At 36.6% G+C, this 20,717-nt stretch overlaps 3 protein-coding genes and 1 long non-coding RNA gene across 7 annotated transcripts; 3 read left to right on the top strand and 1 right to left on the bottom strand.

Annotated features, from left to right (window-relative positions):
- Positions 1-1,533: 1,533 nt before the first annotated feature.
- On the top strand, positions 1,534-5,521 carry LOC18605126 (squamosa promoter-binding-like protein 13A). 2 transcript variants are annotated; one of them, XM_007037955.3, is made up of 5 exons: positions 1,534-1,689; positions 1,842-1,886; positions 2,347-2,864; positions 3,792-3,925; positions 4,531-5,521. In XM_007037955.3, the coding sequence occupies exons 3-5, from the start codon at positions 2,461-2,463 to the stop codon at positions 5,139-5,141; spliced, it is 1,149 nt and encodes a 382-aa protein (XP_007038017.3). In that variant the 5' UTR covers positions 1,534-1,689; positions 1,842-1,886; positions 2,347-2,460; the 3' UTR covers positions 5,142-5,521. The 2 variants fall into 2 exon arrangements, with proteins under 2 accessions (XP_007038017.3, XP_088660391.1); XM_088804265.1 differs by lacking the exons at positions 1,534-1,689; positions 1,842-1,886 and adding an exon at positions 1,963-2,137.
- Positions 5,522-6,542: 1,021 nt separating this feature from the next.
- LOC18605125 (F-box/LRR-repeat protein At5g63520-like) lies at positions 6,543-11,247 on the top strand. Its single transcript, XM_007037953.3, has 10 exons — positions 6,543-6,884; positions 7,030-7,137; positions 7,301-7,393; positions 7,478-7,624; positions 7,937-8,038; positions 8,134-8,173; positions 8,449-8,601; positions 9,727-9,905; positions 10,099-10,211; positions 10,475-11,247. The coding sequence occupies exons 1-10, from the start codon at positions 6,711-6,713 to the stop codon at positions 10,932-10,934; spliced, it is 1,569 nt and encodes a 522-aa protein (XP_007038015.3). The 5' UTR covers positions 6,543-6,710; the 3' UTR covers positions 10,935-11,247.
- A 507-nt stretch (positions 11,248-11,754) lies between these two features.
- Positions 11,755-17,298, top strand: LOC18605124 (F-box/LRR protein). 2 transcript variants are annotated; one of them, XM_007037949.3, is made up of 11 exons: positions 11,755-12,093; positions 12,201-12,308; positions 12,402-12,494; positions 12,586-12,705; positions 12,865-12,966; positions 13,061-13,100; positions 13,675-13,830; positions 14,827-15,008; positions 15,291-15,409; positions 16,501-16,673; positions 16,795-17,298. In XM_007037949.3, exons 1-11 carry the CDS (start codon positions 11,866-11,868, stop codon positions 16,878-16,880), a joined length of 1,407 nt encoding a protein of 468 aa, XP_007038011.3. In that variant the 5' UTR covers positions 11,755-11,865; the 3' UTR covers positions 16,881-17,298. The 2 variants fall into 2 exon arrangements, with proteins under 2 accessions (XP_007038011.3, XP_007038013.3); XM_007037951.3 differs by having other exon boundaries at positions 11,760-12,093; positions 16,501-17,298.
- Positions 17,299-17,314: 16 nt separating this feature from the next.
- LOC108661097 (uncharacterized) lies at positions 17,315-18,971 on the bottom strand. Of its 2 annotated transcripts, XR_001926915.2 has the most exons (3): positions 18,452-18,971; positions 18,163-18,357; positions 17,315-18,066 (listed from the first exon to the last, which is right to left on the bottom strand). It is a non-coding gene; the product is annotated as an uncharacterized LOC108661097 (long non-coding RNA). The 2 variants fall into 2 exon arrangements; XR_001926914.2 differs by having other exon boundaries at positions 18,163-18,971.
- Positions 18,972-20,717: the final 1,746 nt, after the last annotated feature.

Below are 20,717 nucleotides of genomic sequence, written 5' to 3'. Positions count from 1 at the left end.
AGCGCAGTCCATCTCCAGTGCCTTTCACGCTCCAAGATTAGGAATTGGGGTTCCATACCCCCAAGTTCCAAGGCCAACGGTCAATGATCTCGATTACATCATTTTTAGTTTCCTTGGTATTAATGAGGGTAAATACTACTATAATTATCTCAAATATTTTTATGTTTCTATTGTTTTGTGAACTGTGACTAGTCCATCTCTTTGTTAAACTACAAATTTTCAAACAAGAAAATCATGTATGTCATACGAAATTTAAGAACCTTAATTTAGTACCTTGTGAAGTAGAGTGTTGATGAATCAAGGACTCGTGTATCAATATGTTATATCGTAATAGTAAGTAGTGGAGGAAGCAAATCTTGAAATAATATGAAACACTTAATCCAATGATACATATTTGTTAGGAAAGTTGAAGGAACACTCAAGTTCAAAATGGGATAGCATGAATCACTTCCAAGAACTCTCAAGTACAATTGTGATAGTTTTGTTAAAACATTAAATAAATAATAAAAAAATATAATTAAGAAAGTAGTTGAGTTTCACAACAAGATAAGAGGGGGCGGGGGGAGGGGCAAGGACCACAGTAGATAGGGCAGGCAGGGGGGAGGAAAATGGGTTGCCTACTGCCAAACCTTTATTGCAAGTTTAGTTACGAGCTTCTTCAACCTGCCTTTTTGTTCCAAGACTAGATATAGTATACTGAGTTAAAAATGCCTTTAAATTTTCATGATGCTTTGATTGTACCACAAGAATAGTACTTAGTGAATAGTAGAATTCTGGCAGAGGAGTCTACTTAATTTCCTGCCGGTGGGTGTGGGTGGTGATATAATTTGACAAATGCTTTCATAAATTTCTGAACAGAATAAAAATAGTATTACGTCTCGAAGCAAGGAATTCCTAGATGAGGATTTTGGTTTCATTTCAAAGCGTGAAGAGGATGGTGTCGGCTAGACGAAATGGAGCCAAGTCAAACAGCAGAGGGAGAGTCATTTTCATGTGTATCTATCTAGTTTTAATTACAGACAGCCACATATTGACATCTTAAGGGCCCCAATCTCATATCAAGATGATTATGGTTGCCAGGCAAATCAATGATGAGGCTGAAAGCAAAGGCGCCAATGCATAAAATCTTGCATTTAGAATTTCAGATTAATCATCGAGTTTCCGCTGGAGAGCAAGAAAAGAATTTTTACAGTAAAAGGGGAAAGTTGCTTCCAGGGTTTAGGCTTATATAAGTTTGCTGAATGCTTGCTTGTGTTCCAACCTCTGTCATAGGAGCGTGGGCTTGAGGTTTCAAAGCTAAAGAAAACTCAAAAACAAAAACATGCCATGAAATGTGAAACACAATGCCACATGCTTTGTCCTAAGCATCCATCCTTGTACTTCTTTTTCTTGGTTTACAAAAGTTGAGAGGAACAAACAGGCTGTCCCTAGTATCCCCTCCCTCCCTCCCTCCTTCCTCAACAACATTACATATTTTCAAACAAGCCCTAAATATGGAAAAGAGAAAATATTAAAATAACAACCGCACTTTTAAAACAAAACAAATCTAACTCTCTTTTCGGCCCTCTCATTGCAGCACTTCACTTCTTCAACTCTGAGACTAAAACCTCTTTTCCCCTTTCAATACATTATCCATTATATTTTCTCAACTATTAAAAAAAGATCCCTGGTGGCATTTCTGCTAATGAGGTACAGCAACTGATTTTTTTTTTTTTTATCTCTCTTTAACCTGCACCCCACCTCATCTTTCTTCTTTACTTCTTTTTTCTGCTTTTTGTGTCTGATTTCCTCTTGCTCTTTGGTTACCCTACTTTATTGATTTTTAATGGTGTCCATGTCAGTGAATAAATTGCTGGAAAGACAACAACAACTCTTCTTGCCTGCCTGTAAGTACCCTCTCTTGCATCTTTCTCATCTGTTTATTTGTTTATTATTTCTTTGCTTCTTTGCTAGTACCTTTCTCATTTTTTTTGCTTCCAATCTTCTTGGAACAATATTTGTTGCTAACATCCCATCCTTTACTTCAATATAAAAATATGACTTTCTGATATAATTTCTTGCTTTCTTATGTCTTTTTGGCTCTCTCTTCATTAAAAAAGAGGAAAAAAAAAACCGTTGTAGTATTTGGCGTGCTTATGTATGTATTTCTTTCTCTATCATTTTATTTTTACATCTATCTGTAGCTACTCCTTTTATTCTTGTTTATCTTGAATCTGGAAGCTTCATGTCACACAAAGATAAATTTTACTCTTGATTGGATTCTTCCCTTTTTTGTATTTCTTTTCCTTAATAAGCTAATTTCTACAGCACTGTTGATTATTTTTTTCTTATATAATTGTGAAATAGTTTCCTAGATGAGGCATAAACAGTGACAAGAAGTTGAAGTTACTGGGGGTGATAACTAATAAGGTGTGCAGAAGAATAAATCTAAAAAAAGAGATTGATTGAGTGAAAGATTTTATGGACTGGAACTTGAAAGCTACTTCTTGGGATTTGACTGAACTTGTTAACGAAGCTGTACCAACCATAGATGTTGCCAATGGATCAAGCAGCTATGGAGTTCCTAGGAATGAAGGGGATTTCTCAGTTGATTTGAAGCTTGGTCAGGTAGGAAATTCTGGAGAAGAGTCAATGAATAAATGGAAGGAACCAGGAGAGTTAAAGATGGAGTCTTCACCTTCCAAGAGGGCTCGAGCAACTAATAATGGAACTCATCAGGTTTCCTGCCTTGTTGATGGGTGCAATTCAGACCTTAGCAGTTGTAGGGACTACCATAGGCGCCATAAGGTGTGTGAGCTTCACTCCAAGACTCCACAGGTTATGATTAATGGCCAGAAGCAACGGTTCTGTCAACAATGCAGCAGGTACTTCATCTATTCTGGTTTTGAATTTCTTGATTACTTGAATTTTGTACAAAAAATTTGTGTTGCTCTGGTGAAATGTGATCTGATTCCTTCTCTCAGTTGCATATTTCCTTCTTTGTGGTTACTTTTGCTTTGCTGGTCAATATTTTTGAGTGGCTGCTTCTGCGAGGAACTTTGGCTTTGCGTATGTTTGGCATAATTTTAAGTGATAAGATTCTGATGGGATTTTGTGATTTGAGTGTAATACTTAATATAGGGGCGAGGTGAAATGCGTGACTTTAAGAAAATTGCTTTACCATCAATTGTTTCATTGTAACGCCAAATTGTGATTTTCATGTTGAGTGAGAGCTTCACTGCAAGGGGTTCCTGTGTTTCAAGAAAAGAAAAGAGTTCTCTGGAAGAATGGTCGCCATTGTGAGCTAAAAGTTAACCTGAATCTTTCTTTGTCTGAAAAGAAAATGTTTAACTATTGTTTCTAGGCTGAGTTTTCTCCACCGCTGTCCCCCACCATTTTCTTTTCGATTTGGTGGTCCTCTTCTTTGTAAGTACTGTCATATGTCCTTAAAGTCCGTCTTTGTTTTGAATCAATTCCTTTTCTTTAACTCTTTACCATTGTAGATGCTTTATTCAACAAATGGGGTAATCTCATTCTCATAGAGATATCTGCTACTTATACCTATGAATAAAGGCAGTGCAAGCGGGCAATAGATTCTTTGCTTACTTCATCATTAACTCAATGCTAATAACTATATCTAGTTTGGATCATGTTTAGTATTGTTTTCTTCTCATGTATGTATTATGGTCTGAAATATCAACCAATGTAATCAGTTCCTCAAATTAATTACCAGCATTTCAATTCCATTCTTTTGAGGTGTGGACCTTTGCAATTTCCTGAATTCCTCAACAGTCACCTCACTCTTTTTGAAGGTTTCACTCACTGGAGGAGTTCGATGAAGGAAAGAGAAGCTGCAGGAAACGTCTTGATGGACACAACCGGAGGCGAAGGAAGCCTCAGCCAGATCCCCTCTCACGTTCTGGGAGCTATTTTTCCAATTACCAAGGTCAGCTGTGCCTATGTTGTTTGACTGAAATTAGTTTCAGTGTTTTTAAGTATGACTGAATTCAAGTAATTACTCGCACAAAATTAGGATAGAGATCCTTTAAATGTTCACTTTATGAATCAGCTCACTGAGGTTTCATTGATTTTCTTTGTTAAAAGTAACATTAGAACAGTCTAGTGGCAACCAGAGTAAATTATAGCAGTCTATTTTCCACCTGCTCACTTTTGATAATTGATTGTAAGGACATAGTCTATTTCATGGCTTGATCTTGAGTAGTTCTATTTTAATCTCCATGAAGCTTATGTAAAGCACTCCTAAATGCCGGAGAGCAGCCATGCCTTAGGAATAGATTGTAGAAACTTTTATAACTTCACAATATTTTGTCCTCCTGACTTATTTGCATCGACACACTTCTGGGTCCTAATGGTTATAAATGCTAAGCTGCTTGTGACTTTTATAAGGATTTATATTGAAATCCCTTGTTTCCTGTTAATAGTTTGGTGATTGGTCTAGAAGGTAGCAACTTAAAATGCACCATAAGAGCAATCTCTTCTGAAATTTACAAGTAATAAGATTTTTGAATCAATATATATTCTACATTTCAGGTACCCAGATGTCGCCATTCTCTAATTTGCAAGTATATCCATCCACCACTGTGGTGAAACCTACTTGGCCTGGAGTTACCAATTCTGAGACAGATTCTAGGCATCTTAACCAGCAGCAACAGTTACACTCACCAGAGAAACGAAATCTTGTTCTTGGATCCTCTTCGAGCAACTACAGAGGAGGGAAGCAATTCATGTTCTTGCAAGGTGAAAATAACACTCCCCAGAATCAAACACTTCCAGAAGCTTCTGTCTGCCAGCCGCTTCTCAGGGCTACGCCTTTCTCAGAAGGCAGTGGGGGCAGCCACACTATGTTCTGTGACAGGTCAACAACTCCAGTTCAAGATTCAGATTGTGCTCTCTCTCTTCTGTCATCTCCGCAGACACAGACATCTGGGATCAGTTTGAGTAGCATGGTGCAGCCTCGCTCATTTCCCTTGGTGCAGCCCTTAGGTCCAAGCCTACAGAACCACATTATAGAGCCCATGGATTCAGTTGTTGTTGCCAATGGCAGGGACACGGCGGTCCATTGCCCAGGAATGTTTCACATGGGTTCTGGTGGATCCTCTGGCAATGAAGCCCCTCAAACTCTTCCCTTTCATTGGCAGTAGGAATTTTGAAACCTTCAGTGCACAATAAACATGGGTTCTTTTGTTGAACCCTGAGTGCCAAACCTAGAATGTTTGTATATTGAATTCAATATAACTGCTTTTTTTGTTGCAATGTCGTGATTGTGCTAGGACTTTTGAAGCTGAAGCTCAAGTTTCCTTTTTTTCCAGGTTTGGATTTAGTATTCCTCATCTCATTTTCTTTCGGGGTGAAATTCAGTGTTCCCTGTTCTTATTTATGTTCATTTGGCTCTCGAGTAGGGTTTATTTATCTATTTTTAAGTTTTGGTGTGGGTAAGTGGCCTAACAACGCAGCAAAATGGCTAATGGTGGACATTTATTTGGTGACATATAATATAAACTATGCCTCGGCATTTCCATAACGTCACAACTTGCTTGTTTCTAGGCCATGAATTTTCATGGGAAATTACTCCGTTCTTCCTATTAATGATCCTTACAAATAGAAGAATCTCAATCCATTTGCAGCTTTTACGTAATAGATTCACACTGGGGTTCACAAGCCATTAATATGTGTTTGATTCACTCTCGAGTGAAATAAGAGTAAAATACGATTATATATCATATACCAATTACAAAGTGTTAATCTTCACATGTAGAGTCCTACAGGTGCAAAAGCCAATTAGATTCCTGGTTGCTTCCTCAAAATATCAGCACAAGCACACAAAAAAAGGTTAATAGATGCTGAAATCAGAACAATGACTAATGGTTGTTGCAGAATGCCTTAACAGGAGCATTTCCATTTCAGCATCCTTGACCATCATTTGCAATTCCATTTCAGCAATTTGTAAACTTGTTTGATGAGTTTAATCTCATTTATAGTGTAAATTGGACAGCTGGGTTCTTCTTCTAGCAGGTTCTACCTGCTTTCTTTTCTTTGAATGGGTGAAATAAATTTACTCAATCCAATAAAAGCCTTGTATCAAACTCAAGCATAGAGTCATCGACTTGCATCCATAGTTACTGCCTGCTACGTCAAGGCAAACATTATTGTAAGTTTCTTAACAAAATACATTATATCATTGAGGCCAAGAAGTTACAACTTTGAACCCTACTCATTTTGTAGTCTATGTTCGTCTTTGTTTGTAGAATCAGTAATAATTTCATGGAGGTTAATTCTTGAGAAATAAAAGAGAAAATTTGGGCCGAAACGCCTAGAGAAAACCTGGTTGAATTACCAGCCGTATGTTAAAAAAGAGACAAGTAATGGCAATAATTATGGATGCTGATACTCAATTAAAGCAAAAGAAGAGAAGATCTGCTGAGGTGACAGAAATAACCAAAAAACAAGAACCAATCAATCCACAGAATCCAAACTTCATATCCAAATAAGAAATGAATCCATTTCTCCTTAAATGGCTTTAATTGCCAGGTTTAGCACTTCAGGATTATGGAAAAGAAAAGAATCCTGCTCATTATCTCCTTTTCACAAGTACATAAAACGACGCTGCTTCTGTCGTTTCACGCCTCTGAACTTTGCATTATAAGTACGTTCATGGCAGTAAACACAGTCAAACAGATACACTGAAGACCAACGACAACAACAACAAGAAAATGGGTTGTTTGGCTGCGGTAAACGATGATATTCTCCAAAACATACTCTCCAGGTTGCCAGCTTTATCCTTCGCATCGGCTGCCTGCGTTAGCAAATCCTGGAACAAAGTCTGCGATAGAGTTCTTTCTCGTCCGAAGCTTGTCTCTGCACTCTCTCTCAACCCTTCTCTTCCTGTAAGTTAAAGCAACTGCTATTCATAATAATCCAATATCAAACGCTTGTTAATTTATATAGTCTAGCCCAGGCACTTGGCTCTAAAGAAACCAAGAGGAAGAAAATGAATTTGTATGTTTTGTTTAATTGGTTTCCAATTAACAGGATGCTGTGAAAGAGGTTCTTGAGAAGGTTCTCTCCTCTCCAATTCGTCCACAGTTTGCCATTGCCTCTATTGGCTTGCAGTTTAGCTTGGAAGAGGCGCATCAACTTGTATGGGCTCTTTGCTAGAATCTTTATTTATTTTATGCCAAAAAAAACTCTTTGCTTTTGGATTTAGCTTTTATATATCTTGCAGCCTTTTATAAATCACCCATACCCCCAATATAAGGAAAAAAAATAAAGGGTCTTTGGTTTGACTTGAGATATGATGCAGATCACTGAAAAACTGGGCTCCAGAACACCGGTCATTACCAATGCCACATTTGGAATTATTGGCAGAGATGCTCTTACTAATACAATGAAAGAGGTTTATTTTTTCTTGTTTGATTCCTAAGTTAAAACCATCTAACATTAGACTACGTTAAAGTCCTCAGCTGAAGTTATCTTACAGGTCAGGTGGAACTTCGATCCTGAGGAGGATAATTCAAATTCTCAAGGATCTGACGCTGCTAGCAATTTTAACCGAGGAATTGTTCTGATTGTTGGATTTCTACCTGGACTAAAGGTTGATACTGTCCCGTTATTACGACCAAAGAGGGTAATGTTCCTACCTTTATCAAATTTCTTGTTGTGCTTCTCATTGTGATAATGCTATTCTACATGAGTGCGCCATCTCAAACAAACATGGTAAGGCAGGATCTCTCATGTTCTGAATGAATGTAGTGCGGAAATGAAGCCATGAATTTTGCAATTCTACCAAAGATGGGGCATGTCATATAATGTTTGTGATTGTTCTTTATTGTTTTTAGAGGGAATACGTAGAGTCCTGTGACTCCTTTTATCTTTCTTTTTCTCAATGCAATTTGTTTGTTCAAAGAAATGTTGACTTAATGATTTCAACTAATACCAGGAGCCTCGATTTACCATGATTGACAAATTTATGATGGACATAAGGGATTATACAGCTTCTGTTTCTGGCTGTATTGCTCCAGCTGGGATCATACTGTTTGGAGTGAGTGAGCCTTTTCATTATTTTAATCAAATAATCCAATTATTTTATTACTTCTTCATGTTGGATTACTGATGCTTGGCATGGATTAATTTTAGGATCAACACACTGACCTGACACCTGTTCTCGCGGAGATTGGTAAGTCCTCTTTTTGACATATATATTACTCTACTATTGATGATGAGGTTTCTCGTTACCTTGTTGTAATGCTAGTAAAGGCAATGACTTTGTTTAAGTATCAAGTGGTATTTACTTGTGTGTTGTGTCCCAATTTTTTATGGTTTCTTGTTTACAGAATTGCTTAATTTGATATTGTGTTCGAGAAAGAGCCTTCTCTTTTCTTGTACCAATTTTATTGGAATGCATTGCTTGCACAGGCTAAACATTGTTGGCAACCTCTTGTTTTTTGTCAGATTGTGCTATGCCTGAGGAAACAGTGATTGTAGGGGATGCAAGTTGCCGCTTCTTGTTCAGAAGTGGTGGTAATTCTCAAAGTTCCATCACTGATCTGTACTATTTTGATGCCGTTGCTCTTGTATTTGCAGGGGATAAAGATAAGCCTCATGGTACTTCATTTTTTTTACTTCTTTTAATGGATTGAAATCCCCAGTTATACACTGAACATATTCACATTCTTTATAGAAATGCTTCTTTCCAAAATGAATGATGATAGTATATAAATACTTGGAGATTGGCCATATTTCCTGAGATCAACATTTCTATTTGTCCCTGCAATGTCTTTTACTTCTTTGCAAAATTTCAAGTGCCATTGCTGTGAATGGTGCTTGGAGGCTATTTTAGAAATGTGAAAATATATTCCAGCCATTGAACTATAAAATGACATATCCACACAGGTTAGTTGAATTGGTAAGGGGAGGAGCCCCTTTCTTGGGTTCAATCCTTGTGGAGAACACTTTGGGATTAAAATCTTCAATGCACCAATTGATGTGGGAGAGTACTCCCTTAAGATCGTTTAGTGAGGGGATTAGGTCCAAGTAAAGCCTAGGGATTCCCCTGACTGTATTACCAAAAAAAAAATTATAAAATGCCAGAAGAATCTGTTTTCATGGTGACAAGGAATGAGGAAACCAGGGGGAAAGAAAGTAAAATCATTTATGCCCAACCAACAAATTCTTATGGTTTCTTGTGCTATGCATAGATTCATACAGCATATCCATTTGCTTAGAGTGGAAATTTGTTATTTGCTTTCAGCTTCTGCATTCTCAGTTTCTAAGGACCTTAATGCTGCTTCTTGCACTTGCTCTAATAATTGGTTTTGTTTGCATCATTTTATTTTTTGAGGCAACAATTATGTTCAAGATACCAACAACTCAGGCTTGGCCTGCTTTTTCTTATTTCTCCTTAGGTGGGTTGAGGTTCAAGGTTCAATCCCCACTCCTCCCTTGTATTTCTTCTTATGTACCAAAAAATGCTACGCTTAAGATATCCCATATTTTATAAAATCTAAAATGTACTTGAGATTATAATTATTATGCTGGCCTTTACGCGTGCTTGCTTGCTCATTTTGGTTCTACTTTTCATTTAGTGTGATACAGAGTTTTCTTATGTATTTTTGTCTCTCTCTCTCTCTCTCTTTGTTGTATTCTTTCAGCTTGCCAAATGCCATCATTTTTGGTGAAAAACATGGATCCTATTGGTCATATATGTTCCTGGTTTTTTTGAATGAACAGGTATAGGAGAGACTCGATTCCATGTGACATTGTCAACAGGTGTAATGCCCTTTGGTCCTGAGCTCAGGGCAGTTTCTGTAACAGCCAAAGGCTCAGAATGTTCATGGCTCACTGCCTGCATGAATGGATACGATGAGATATTAGATAGCCAGAGGCTTTTGGATGATATTAGTGATGAGGTAATCATATTGATCAAAATTGAGAACTCACCAATATATTTCGTGGGTTTCTAAATTACTTATTTCTTCTGCCAGACAAACTAGAATAAAACAACCAATTCTCAGTGCTTGTTAGGCTGCCCTTATGATATTTTTGCATATCTTAATGCTGTTTCTGTACCTGATAAGCAAAGAGAATATTTATGTGTTGCAGATGGATGATGAGTCTACTGATTTGTACATTGGGGTCATTCAGAAAAGACCATCCTCCATCGAGCCGGAGAAATTGGAACTAAGAACATACTTGGCCTTTTATGAAGTTTTAGGGTAAGATTGGTAAAAGTTTTTATCCCTTTGTATTTGCTTTTGATTCTGACCAAATATTAAGGAAACTAACAAAAAATAGGTTTAAGTAAATTGATTGTTGGGTAAAATTTAACTGCATTTTTGGCTTTAAATATAATCAAGCCTGGTTAAACATTCAAAGTTTTGTATCTTTTATCCCCTTTGCCTCCTTTTGCTTCCCACTTATTTGCCCATACTTCTTACAAAAGGCAAAAGAATTGATTGCAAGTTCTCGTTATCCACAGGGGAGATGAAGAGTATTTAGTTGTTGATGGTGTTGGCATAAGACCTGGAGATACATTCCTGTTCTACCATTCGGACTCGGACACTGCATCATCATCCTGCCTTAATGCCTTTGAAAACCTCAAAGTTCTGAAGGCAGCTTCGAGTTCCAAAACCCGCTACTCCATCAGGGATGCTGCTGCTGGTGGTGGTGGTAGCAATGACGAAGTCTTTGGAGGCTTGATGTTCTCTTGCCATTACCGTGGTGAATCATATTTTGACAGCTTCCCATTCTACAGTAACTTCCCTGGTGCTCCACTGGCAGGAGTGGTCTGTAACAGGGAAATTGGCCGTGACTCGACAGGCTCCTCAACTTCAATGTGGCAGCAAGCAAAAGGAGAAAGCCCAGCTCGTTGCTCCCTGCATGTTTGCACCACAGTTTTTTTGGTGTTGTCATTTGTTCCACCATCGGCAGATCATTGAATAATTAGACAGCTTCGCCTTGTAATAATGCCTGTATGCAACTCATCTGGAGTTTGACTCTTGTTTTCTGTAATAGTTGCTCGTTTTCCAGGCCGTTGAGCCAAATTTTGAGTGTTTTAGACCGTCAACAGCTCCGTTTTGTTCTTATTGGAAGAAAAAGTACTAGGAAATGTTGTTTGAAAAGGCAATGTTCCATTTATTTTATCAGAAACTAAACATTCGACTCCAAGTTGTTTAGAACCATTTGTGAAACTACTGCATGATTTTCCATTTTTTTTTTAATACAGAGACTACTGTATTTGGAAAAGAATAATGTGAGTTTATATATAGACTTAACTTAAAAACAAAAATATAATTTATTAAAAAATATTAATACTAAAATAAAAAGTTTTATAATACTAGTAAAATGTATTTTTGTTTTATAAAAATATTTTAATTCTTAATTTTTTTAAAAATTACTCCCTGGATCCTTGTTTCTTTGTCCATCCTTTGTTGGGGTATTACTAAATGAAGTTTTCTTTATATATATATAATACTCTTACTTTTTCTATATTACAAATTTATTTTTCACAATATTTTTTTATTTTCTGTATGAAAAAGTATTGAATATTTATATTATAATTTTTATTAAAAATTTTAATATAAAATATATCAAAAGCTAAAGAGAGAGAAAAAAATAACAAAGAGAGTATTTACTATTTTAGTTGGAAACACTTTTTCCTCTCTTTATAAGTCAAAAAAAAAAGGAAAATAATAATAAAAAAGCCTTTCTTGGATTTTAGGGGGAAAAAATTAGAGAAAGGAAAACCGTGCATTTTACGGAGCAACGAATTTCCAAGTGCCGACGTATATAGGACGAAATGGAGTCAAGCCCAAAGCAGGAGAAACATTTGGTTACTTCTTCAGAGTTAGTCTTCACTTAACCCCTTCAATGGAGAATAAGAAGCGATCATCTGCATCACCTTCAACAACCAACAAGAAAGAAAGCAAAGGGTTTTGTCTAATGAACCACGATCTCCTTCAAAACATACTCTCAAGGCTACCCGCCGCCTCCTTCGCTTCCGCTGCTTGCGTCTCCAAGGCGTGGAACGCTGCTTGCAACCGCGTCCTCTCTCGCCCTAAGCTCTCCTCGGCTATCTCCCTCAACCCTTCTCCTCGCGTATATCTCTCTCCTTTTTTATTTGACTCCCATTTCAGAAGAAAAAAAAAAGGAAAATTTTCTTCTTATTGTTCTTTCTGATTCTTTCTTTTTCAAAATTTTAATAGGTTGCTTTACAAGAGGTTTTTGGTAAGATTATGTCGGAGCCAATTCGACCCCATTTTGCTATGGCCAGTGTTGGTCCTGGATTTCACTTCAAAGATGTTCTCCAATTCGTATGAATTCAAAGAACTTAACCTTTTTCTTTTCTTGCTTTTTTGCTTTAAAGTTTTTCTCTTTATTTTTTTTTTTTGTGTTTGTTTGGGCAGATGGTAGAGAAATTGGGATCAAGAACTCCGATTATTTTATCTTCTGTTAGCGGAATTTTCGGCCGAGATGCCCTTACTCATGAATTTAGAGAGGTTTTCATTCTGATTTTAAGTACTTTTCTGTCCTTTATTATGTTTAAATTAATAGTTTTTTTTTAATTCGGTATTAATAAAAAAATGGCAGGTCAAGTGGACTAATGGTAATGTTGATGATGAAGTTTCTACATATACTGGCATCGTCTTGAATGTTGGATATGTTCCGGGACTTAAAGTCGAAGCTATCCCTCTTTTGCAACAGAAAAAGGTGAAATTTTTTTCTGCTATTAGAATAGTAGTATTATCACACAATTGCTAATAAATATTCAATCTTGAATGGTGAATGTTGCTGGAACTTTTTGAACTTGTTTGTTAGTTTGGATTCATTAAAAGAAAATTAACATGGAGAACTTTGCTAATATGTCAGACTCCTCAAGGGTCAATGATCGACAAGTTTGTGATGGATATTAAGAGTTACACATCCTCTATGTCGGGTTGCACGTCGCCACTTGCTATTATAATGATTGGAGTTAAGTTTCCCTGTTCCTTGTGTATCCATTATCTCCTCAAGTTAGATTTTTTACTTGGTTGCATTTTTGACATGCAGCACTGTGATTTTGTAGGACGCAGATGTGGACCAGAAACCTATCATTGAAAAGTTAGGTGAGCCTTTTTTCTTTTCCCCTACTTTTATTTTCATTTTGCTTTCAGTGGAGCAAAACTGTTCCTCCATTTGATAACTTGAAAAGATGAGGAGCAAAGGGGAAGTAACTATTGAAACCGTTTGTGCATCAGAAATTCAAAAGAATCCACTCAAATGTACCTGTTGTTTCTTTCTGGCTTAGTGAAAACTTTATCCTTTTTGAAATTGAAATGGCAAAAAATACCGTGAAGAAAATATATGAAAAGCTCTGGCCTGTCATTTGCTTTGAATTAATATTCATAATGATTGCTCATATATATTCTAGTTTCAGCAGCTCAAACATGGGCCTAAAAGGAGGCAGGACACCTGCATGTAGTACATTGTGCCTTTTGATCAACAGATAAAATGGAACATATAAATGTCAGATCAGTCATACATATCTCCATTCTAATACCACCTCACCTCTTCCCAGCTCCCTATGATGTGACCTAGGAGGTTTTCATATTACTCCTAGCTCCATTTTACCACTTCTCATTATTATTCAGAAAATTTGTGCATGGTTTATTATTGTCTCTAATATGATGTCCATTTCAGATTATGCTATGTCTATGGAGACCATCATTGTGGGTGATGAGAGAGGTCAATTTGTATATAAAAGTGGTGATGTTTCAAGAAATGTCAGCAGTAGTCTAAAATGTTCTCCTGATGCTGTTGCTCTTGTATTTGCAAGAGATAGAGACAAAGCCCATGGTAATTGTTCCTTTGTTTATGTATGTATTTCTTTTTTTTCATGGTTTTATGAAACTTATTAACTGTTTTAATCACTAACATGCATAATTTTTCTGTTGTAAGTTTATTATGTAAAGATAGTTGATCTCATTCCCCAAGAAATCTCAGTATTAATTGTATTACATGTCAATCTTATTATGTTAAGAATTTGCATTTGCAACATTTTGTTCATGGCAATAGATTCATTCTTGGAGAGTTAGAGCTTGGAAGCACGTGCATAAGGAAGTCTGTACCATATGTAATGGTTTCTTTTAATTTTTTTTGTACCATATGTAATGGTTTCTTTTAATTTTTTTTGTACCATATGTAATGGTTTCTTTTAATTTATTTTAAGTGTGGGAGCCAATTTCCCTGTAAAATTTTGACTTCATGTGTCACCCTAGAGGGTAAGGATTTAGTTAGGTACCTTTTTTAGAGGAGTTCTTAACTTGCTAGCTTTTATTGTTTACTGTTTATTGCTTGTTAATTGTTGATGTTAGTGAGTGCCTATGTACAGTTTCTGATCCCACGCTACTAGTACATACTACCTTGCCAATGAGGCTATACCACTTTGGGTATCCGGCATTCTCAAGTCCCTATGCTGTGAATTTATAGCTGACATATTTTGGCACTGGTTTCCTTCCCCCCTTTTTTGTTCTCACTGTCCCTTTCTAAAGAAAAATGTTACCAAGAATTGTATAAATTCCAGAATTCACCTTTTATCAGTTTTGCTAGCTTATTTTCTAGGAGCAAAATTAAGCGGTTTCTTGTTTCTTCTTACTCAATCTTCCCTCCCCAATTTCTACATACTATTATCATTAAGGCCTTGTTCTTGTTCTTCCTGTTATTGGCTACAATATATAATGTTTAATTATCCTATGGTTGGTGACTTGGTGTCGAATCATGCAATATATCACATAATGTTTTTATATGTTTCATTTTTTGGTAGCCTAATGCTGTTGTGCCTTAAATTTTCAGGTGTGGGGGACATTGAATTTCATTTTGCATTGTCAAATGGTGTCACAGCAATTGGACCAAGGTTTAAGGCAGCTTCTGTTAAAGTGAGAAACTCTGAAAGTGTTACTTGGCTCACTGCCAAAAGAGAAGGACAGCAGGAGGTTCTTGATGGTCAACATATACTGGATCATATCAATAATGAGGTACCTTTGCGCACTTCAGAGTAAATATAAGACAGCATGAGCTTTGTGCAAATCAGTTTGCATAGATTTAAAATATGACAATGCAGTGTGAACGCCTGTTCACTGAAACACTTTTTGTGCTCTTAATTGATCTTTCATCTTGAAGCCTTCTCCCTTTCGTACTGAAGTTTTGATCCATTACACTGATATTGTATGAAAAAGATCCATGTGCTTAGGAGCTCTGATTTTTCTTTATAATTCTTCCATACTCTGAAACTTTCTAAAGTGAAAAAAATGTGGCAGATGGAAAATCATACGGAACGCGTAGATCTCTACATTGGAGTTACAAGACTACGGAATTGTTCTGTTGGCTCAGATAAGCCAAGGTTGATGACATCCTTGGCACTACATGGAGTTGTAGGGTAAGATATGAAACATTGTTCCTGTTTTTGTTTGGTTTCACATACAGAGTCATACAACATGCATTGCATGGGCTCATTTGCATGGGTTTCATGCCCAGATTTGTGCACATACAAACAGGTTAGATATTGTCATGTATAGCTAGCAAACTCTCTTGTTCTATACCTTTTCTCCCTCCATACCCTGCACCCTTCCTGCTCTCAAAAACCCTTTTGCTGTGTTCATAGATAGATTACAGATGAACTTGCTGAAACATCTTAGATAAGGAGTGATTTTTGGGGCCCTTTGTTATAGTTTCTGCAGTATGATGCTTAGGATTTGTTTACAAATCACTAGTGAGCCAATTTTTCTTCTTTAAAATTGTAATAAGAGCATTTGCTTCTGGATAAGTTGATAGTTTCACTTGGATACAAGTCAATAAGAAATACAGTTAGTTAATGCTTCATCTGGGCTATTAGTATCTGAGTTAACCAGCTTTCTTTAACTACAATGTTTGATGAATTTAGCTGAGAACCTTCAAGCTTTTGTCCCATAATATGGAGGGAGATGACCGGCCAATTGAGCCTATATCTGATCTTGGCTTTAACAAGATTAATGCTTTCATGTTTGATGATGCTAAATGACCGTCCGCCTTAGGGCGTGTCTGCATGATGTTTTTTCTTCTCCTGGTTTTAACAACCAGGCGTTATATCAGTTTTGATACTAATAAGATAATTTATTTGATTGAGCAAAAGAAGAAAACAGCTTTCTTACCTAGACTGCTAGTCCAATAGATCTGTCTTCAGGATTTAATCACCCTTTCTAAGATAAATGATAAATAGGGCCATTTATCCATTTATCAGGAAAAACTCACTATTCTTGTTCTCATTCCTTTGTATGGCCAACCACAGTGATCCATGAGAACTATTTTTTATACTTCAAAGGTAAAAGTTTAGTAGAATTGTTGTTTCGACTTTTTTTTTAAGCACACATTCAACAAATTCAACAAATAAAACTGAGGCAAGGATTGCATTTTGCACACATTGGTTTTTCTCCCTACATTTCCTTTCTTTTTCATTTTAATTGAAATAATGAATTAGATTTGTCTGAACAGAGGAGATGAGGAGTACCTTTATGTTGATGGTGTCGGTATCAGAACTGGTGACTATTTCCAGTTTTACCTTTCAGATCCCAAAACTGCATTACCATCATGCAGGAATGTCTCCTCAACCCTTAGAAATTTGAAGTTGGAATGGGATACGAAAAGCTCCCACAGCACAAGTGCTGGTATTAATGCCACTGATAAGAAGGAAATTTTTGGAGGTTTTATCTTTTCTTGCTGTGGCCGTGGGGACTCATTTTTTAGGCACCTTAATGTTGACAGGCCTCCATTCCTTAATGTTGACAGCTCCCCCTTCTTGGAGAACTTTCCTGGGGTTCCCCTGGCAGGAATTTTTTGCGGTGGGGAAATCGGACGTGGCTATACAAGCTTAACTGCACATGGAGGCCAAGAAGAAGGCTCTGTTCGTTGCCATCTACATGTCTATAGCACTGTTTATCTGGTTATGTCATATACTACACCTGAAGTGCATTAGATCTTTGCCCATGGCTCCCTTCAGTATGGATGGGGACACCTTCAAAGTCTCAGAGATGACTATAAAAGTAACCAGGTGTTGGTGCTGCTCAAGTTTTCTCATTTTTCTCAAGAAAAGTCATGGTGAATGACTTAACACAGCCGGCCTATTTGGAAGGCTGCATTCTTGTGAATTTCAAGAACTAACAATCGCAGAACAAAACCAGCAACTACTTTGTACCAGACCTTTGTAAAATATAACATGTCTTCTGTTTCTGATGCTTAAGAAGAGAAGTATCTTTGGTGAATGTTCAGCAATAAAGATTGTGTTTCCTTTCATGTTTTATGGGTTAAATTTTTGTAGGACCGATTAAAAATTGTTATTGGAGAGGGGAAGCTGAGTCGAGTCCACTGGCTTGCAGGTTATAGCTTTAAGGATTGAAAGAAATATCACGCAAAAAACTTTTACACTATATTTTAGGAGGGAGGAAAAACTAGGGAAAGCAAAATAAAAATGGTCGGTTTTCTAGTTTGGTAAAATGAATGAAGAATGGAAAGGCGCGAAAAGATAGTTAATGGACATATATAATTCTGAATCATCAAATGATTACTTCTAATGAAATGGATGTTTTCTTTACATTTTCTTTCCAATTGTGGAAATATTGGGTCATGGGGCATGGGAAAGTGCAGATTCTCTTTTTCCCCTTTTCCCCACTTTTACCATATGCCCTTCGCTCCCACCAAACCATACGTAGCAATAAGAAAATTACTTCATTAGAAAAAGGAGAATTTGGCATCATGCCTGACATTCCTCTAGTCTGTCAAACATTCTAGGCAGAGGTATGAGCTAAACTGGTAATACTGCAAAGTGTCATCTCGTTTTCACTGAGCACCGGCAATTCAGCGTGTCAAGCATGAATATGGATGAAAATGGAATAAATTAACGAGAGATGTATTGGAACCACATGTGATTAATGAGGTTGGAAGAACCCTGACCAATGGGAATTGTTAAGTTGTGCTTTGCTATGTGGATATATTCCCTCCCTGAATTCTCTTATGATGCCAAGTTACTGAAGATGCCAATTTCTTCACCTTAACTACAAAGATCTGAGTAAAATGCAGACAAAGATATGATGAGTAAACCAACATGAGCAAACAGACCCAAACAGCGTAATTAGCTTAGACACTGATAATTTGCATTACCTGCATCAGTTCACTAACAAAACCATGCTGCTATATACATGGAGCTTAGGGTTTTTGGTCTTTCAGTTGACGATATTGTTTCACTTTTCACATTAGATTTGGTCGTGAAGAAGAAAAGAGGATGAAAAATGATGGGCCACTACCACAAGGATGACATGGCTCAGCTGGAGAGGACCAAAATATTTTCTTGGCACACTGTCAACGACCAAAAAAGATGTATAGTTATTGAGGAAGTTGAGTCTTCAACTTTGACCTTTCGATATAAAAGGCAAATAACCAGTAATCCAACCTTGGGTCGTTAAAATAAGACAATTTATATGGTTGCTACGCAGTTCCTTTTCGGACAGCCTATTCTGATCAAGATTATCCTCAGTCCTCACTGTTTCATCAGAGACAAAAGCCAGGAATGGATCTAATCTATTATTTGCTAAAATCCACAGTATTGGTTTGGGATAATCCCCATCCTGTGAGAGGATTTTTGAGTGTATATAATTTTGCTCCTAAACAATTTTCCAGGATATTTGTGCATGCAAAGGAGGCTGGGGAAGAAGAATTTCATGAAATATATGCATGAGATCATTTCAGTCCCTTCTACTTTGTCAGTGGAAAGATATACCTCAAGAAAAGAACTTGTTATAGCATGAATATTCGTAGTGTGAAACTGAAACAAAAGAAAAAGAAAAAGAATATATAATTATATGAAGATAAGTAATTAACGTGATATTGGCACGGCTCAATCAAATTAAAACACCCATAAAAAGCTTGGGAGATTTGATTTGATTGAGCCATTCCAACATCCCCGTTTTCTCTTTGTGCTTACCACTTAACAAGATCCAACTGACAAAGAAGCATAAACCAAATGATAAACTTGCCTGGCTGCCCTCATCCATGTATAGGATATTCGTTTCTTTTGATGGTGATGGAGCGGAGGTCAAGATAAAGGAAGAAGAAGCAGGAACTATGCAGCTACTGAATTATGAGAATGTAATACAAGGAAAGGAAGTGGAAATGAGATGGAAGAGGTATAATTATACGCTAGCTAGCTAGATAGATACTAGAATGGTTGAGACGTCAAAATCTTTGCTTCATTTAGAAGAGTGACAATTTATATAAATTTTCCCATTAGGTTTTCCACCATGCTTAGTGGTTGATGACCTATGACTCCAGTACTGCCCCAAAAACACTTGAATCTATATGATACATTTCTTTTTATCAAATAGGGTCTTAATTTCCTGTTCATTGAAAATAATATATTCATGTTCCGTTAAAAAAATAAGTAGTATTCATGTAACTATCATGGTTACTTTTTTATTTTCGTCAATTTATACTCTCATCAAAAAATAGAAAAATGAAACAATTATTTTGAAAATAAAATTTATAATCGCAATCAAATCTAGAAAATTTTATCGTATGAAAAAAGTCTAAGATTTTGAGCTATAAATATCTTAATCACTATAGCTCTCTTTTAATGGCCGGTAATATTTTATAAAATTCTAATATAATCATATCATATACTTTTAACATTTCCAATATATATATATTTACCTTAAAAGGAAATGAATTAACATATGAGAGGAACATGACTAAAATTTTCGAAAACTTTTTTGCCTAGAATATTGATTAATTAATCAATGAAACGAGCTTTGTTGAAATTAATTTTCTTGAACACCCATTTTGGTATATTGAAATAAAGTTGTGACCAATTGTTTGCATTACATGGTGGGCAGCTACAGCAAGGGATATTGAACTGGTTTTGCTAAGTCATGAGCTGGCCATATTCCAATTCATCAAGAGATCGAATGTAGCAGATGGCATATTGCCATGCCAGTGGAAGATGGTGATGATGATGCTGCTTTTGTAATGGAATAAGTGCTCCAAAATCAGCTGTAAATAATGATCTAGTTTATAAGGACCAAAGAGGTAGGGGTTGTTGAAAAGCTACAGAAAGTAATCACGATTGTTATATTATGATTATGTCATTTAAAATATATTTATTAAGTTTGACAAAGCTCTCCCACATACCAATAAGGAACTAGATGATAGACTGGTTCAAATTTACGTGTTAGAAAATTTTGGGTGGGCGGAGAGAGAGAGGTCTCTGCTCAGTGATTCGTCTAATTAATTCTCCTTCCCACTAAAGACAGGAAGAAACCATGTATTCGCTAAGGTACGGGAACACACCCACCTAATGTTGTTTGTCCAAGTTTCCCCACAATGTAGTGCACATTAATTATATTAAATGATGACACAAAGCATTGAAAATGAAGTTTAGATTTGACCCCCAGCACCAGAAGCAGCAACCTGTCTCTTTGTCCTTTGAGTTCTACAAGCAGCTACATAACCCGCCCTGTAGAATCTTTATTCTAATCAAAGTTTGTCCAGCCGACATAGCGAAAAACTTGTTTTCTGGCAACCGATGCTTCATCTACTGATTGCTATCTTTCTTTCTTGCAAGACTTGTCCAGCTCTATGGTTTCTAATAAGGTTCAGACCACTCTGCTCTTGAACTTTCTCATAACCTTAATTATATTTTGAGAGTTGCAACACTTTATAAA

This window comes from Theobroma cacao, chromosome 3, assembly GCF_053813885.1.
Source record: "Theobroma cacao isolate CCN51 chromosome 3, ASM5381388v1, whole genome shotgun sequence".
In the NCBI taxonomy this organism is placed as follows: domain Eukaryota; kingdom Viridiplantae; phylum Streptophyta; class Magnoliopsida; order Malvales; family Malvaceae; genus Theobroma; species Theobroma cacao.
Note: the sequence above shows the minus strand (reverse complement) of the source record. Positions and strands in the feature narration are given on the sequence as shown.

What these genes read in the sequence shown, in the direction of transcription:
- LOC18605124 (XM_007037951.3), top strand. Translation starts at nt 11,866, where the DNA reads ATGGAGAATAAGAAGCGATCATCTGCATCACCTTCAACAACCAACAAG. An exon ending in ACCTATCATTGAAAAGTTAG is followed by an intron (nt 13,101 to 13,674) that starts GTGAGCCTTTTT and finishes TGTCCATTTCAG; the next exon opens with ATTATGCTATGTCTATGGAG. An exon ending in TGGATCATATCAATAATGAG is followed by an intron (nt 15,009 to 15,290) that starts GTACCTTTGCGC and finishes AAAATGTGGCAG; the next exon opens with ATGGAAAATCATACGGAACG.
- LOC18605126 (XM_007037955.3), top strand. Translation starts at nt 2,461, where the DNA reads ATGGACTGGAACTTGAAAGCTACTTCTTGGGATTTGACTGAACTTGTT. An exon ending in TTCTGTCAACAATGCAGCAG is followed by an intron (nt 2,865 to 3,791) that starts GTACTTCATCTA and finishes CTCTTTTTGAAG; the next exon opens with GTTTCACTCACTGGAGGAGT. An exon ending in CTATTTTTCCAATTACCAAG is followed by an intron (nt 3,926 to 4,530) that starts GTCAGCTGTGCC and finishes TCTACATTTCAG; the next exon opens with GTACCCAGATGTCGCCATTC.
- LOC18605125 (XM_007037953.3), top strand. Translation starts at nt 6,711, where the DNA reads ATGGGTTGTTTGGCTGCGGTAAACGATGATATTCTCCAAAACATACTC. An exon ending in CTCTCAACCCTTCTCTTCCT is followed by an intron (nt 6,885 to 7,029) that starts GTAAGTTAAAGC and finishes TCCAATTAACAG; the next exon opens with GATGCTGTGAAAGAGGTTCT. An exon ending in TTACTAATACAATGAAAGAG is followed by an intron (nt 7,394 to 7,477) that starts GTTTATTTTTTC and finishes GTTATCTTACAG; the next exon opens with GTCAGGTGGAACTTCGATCC.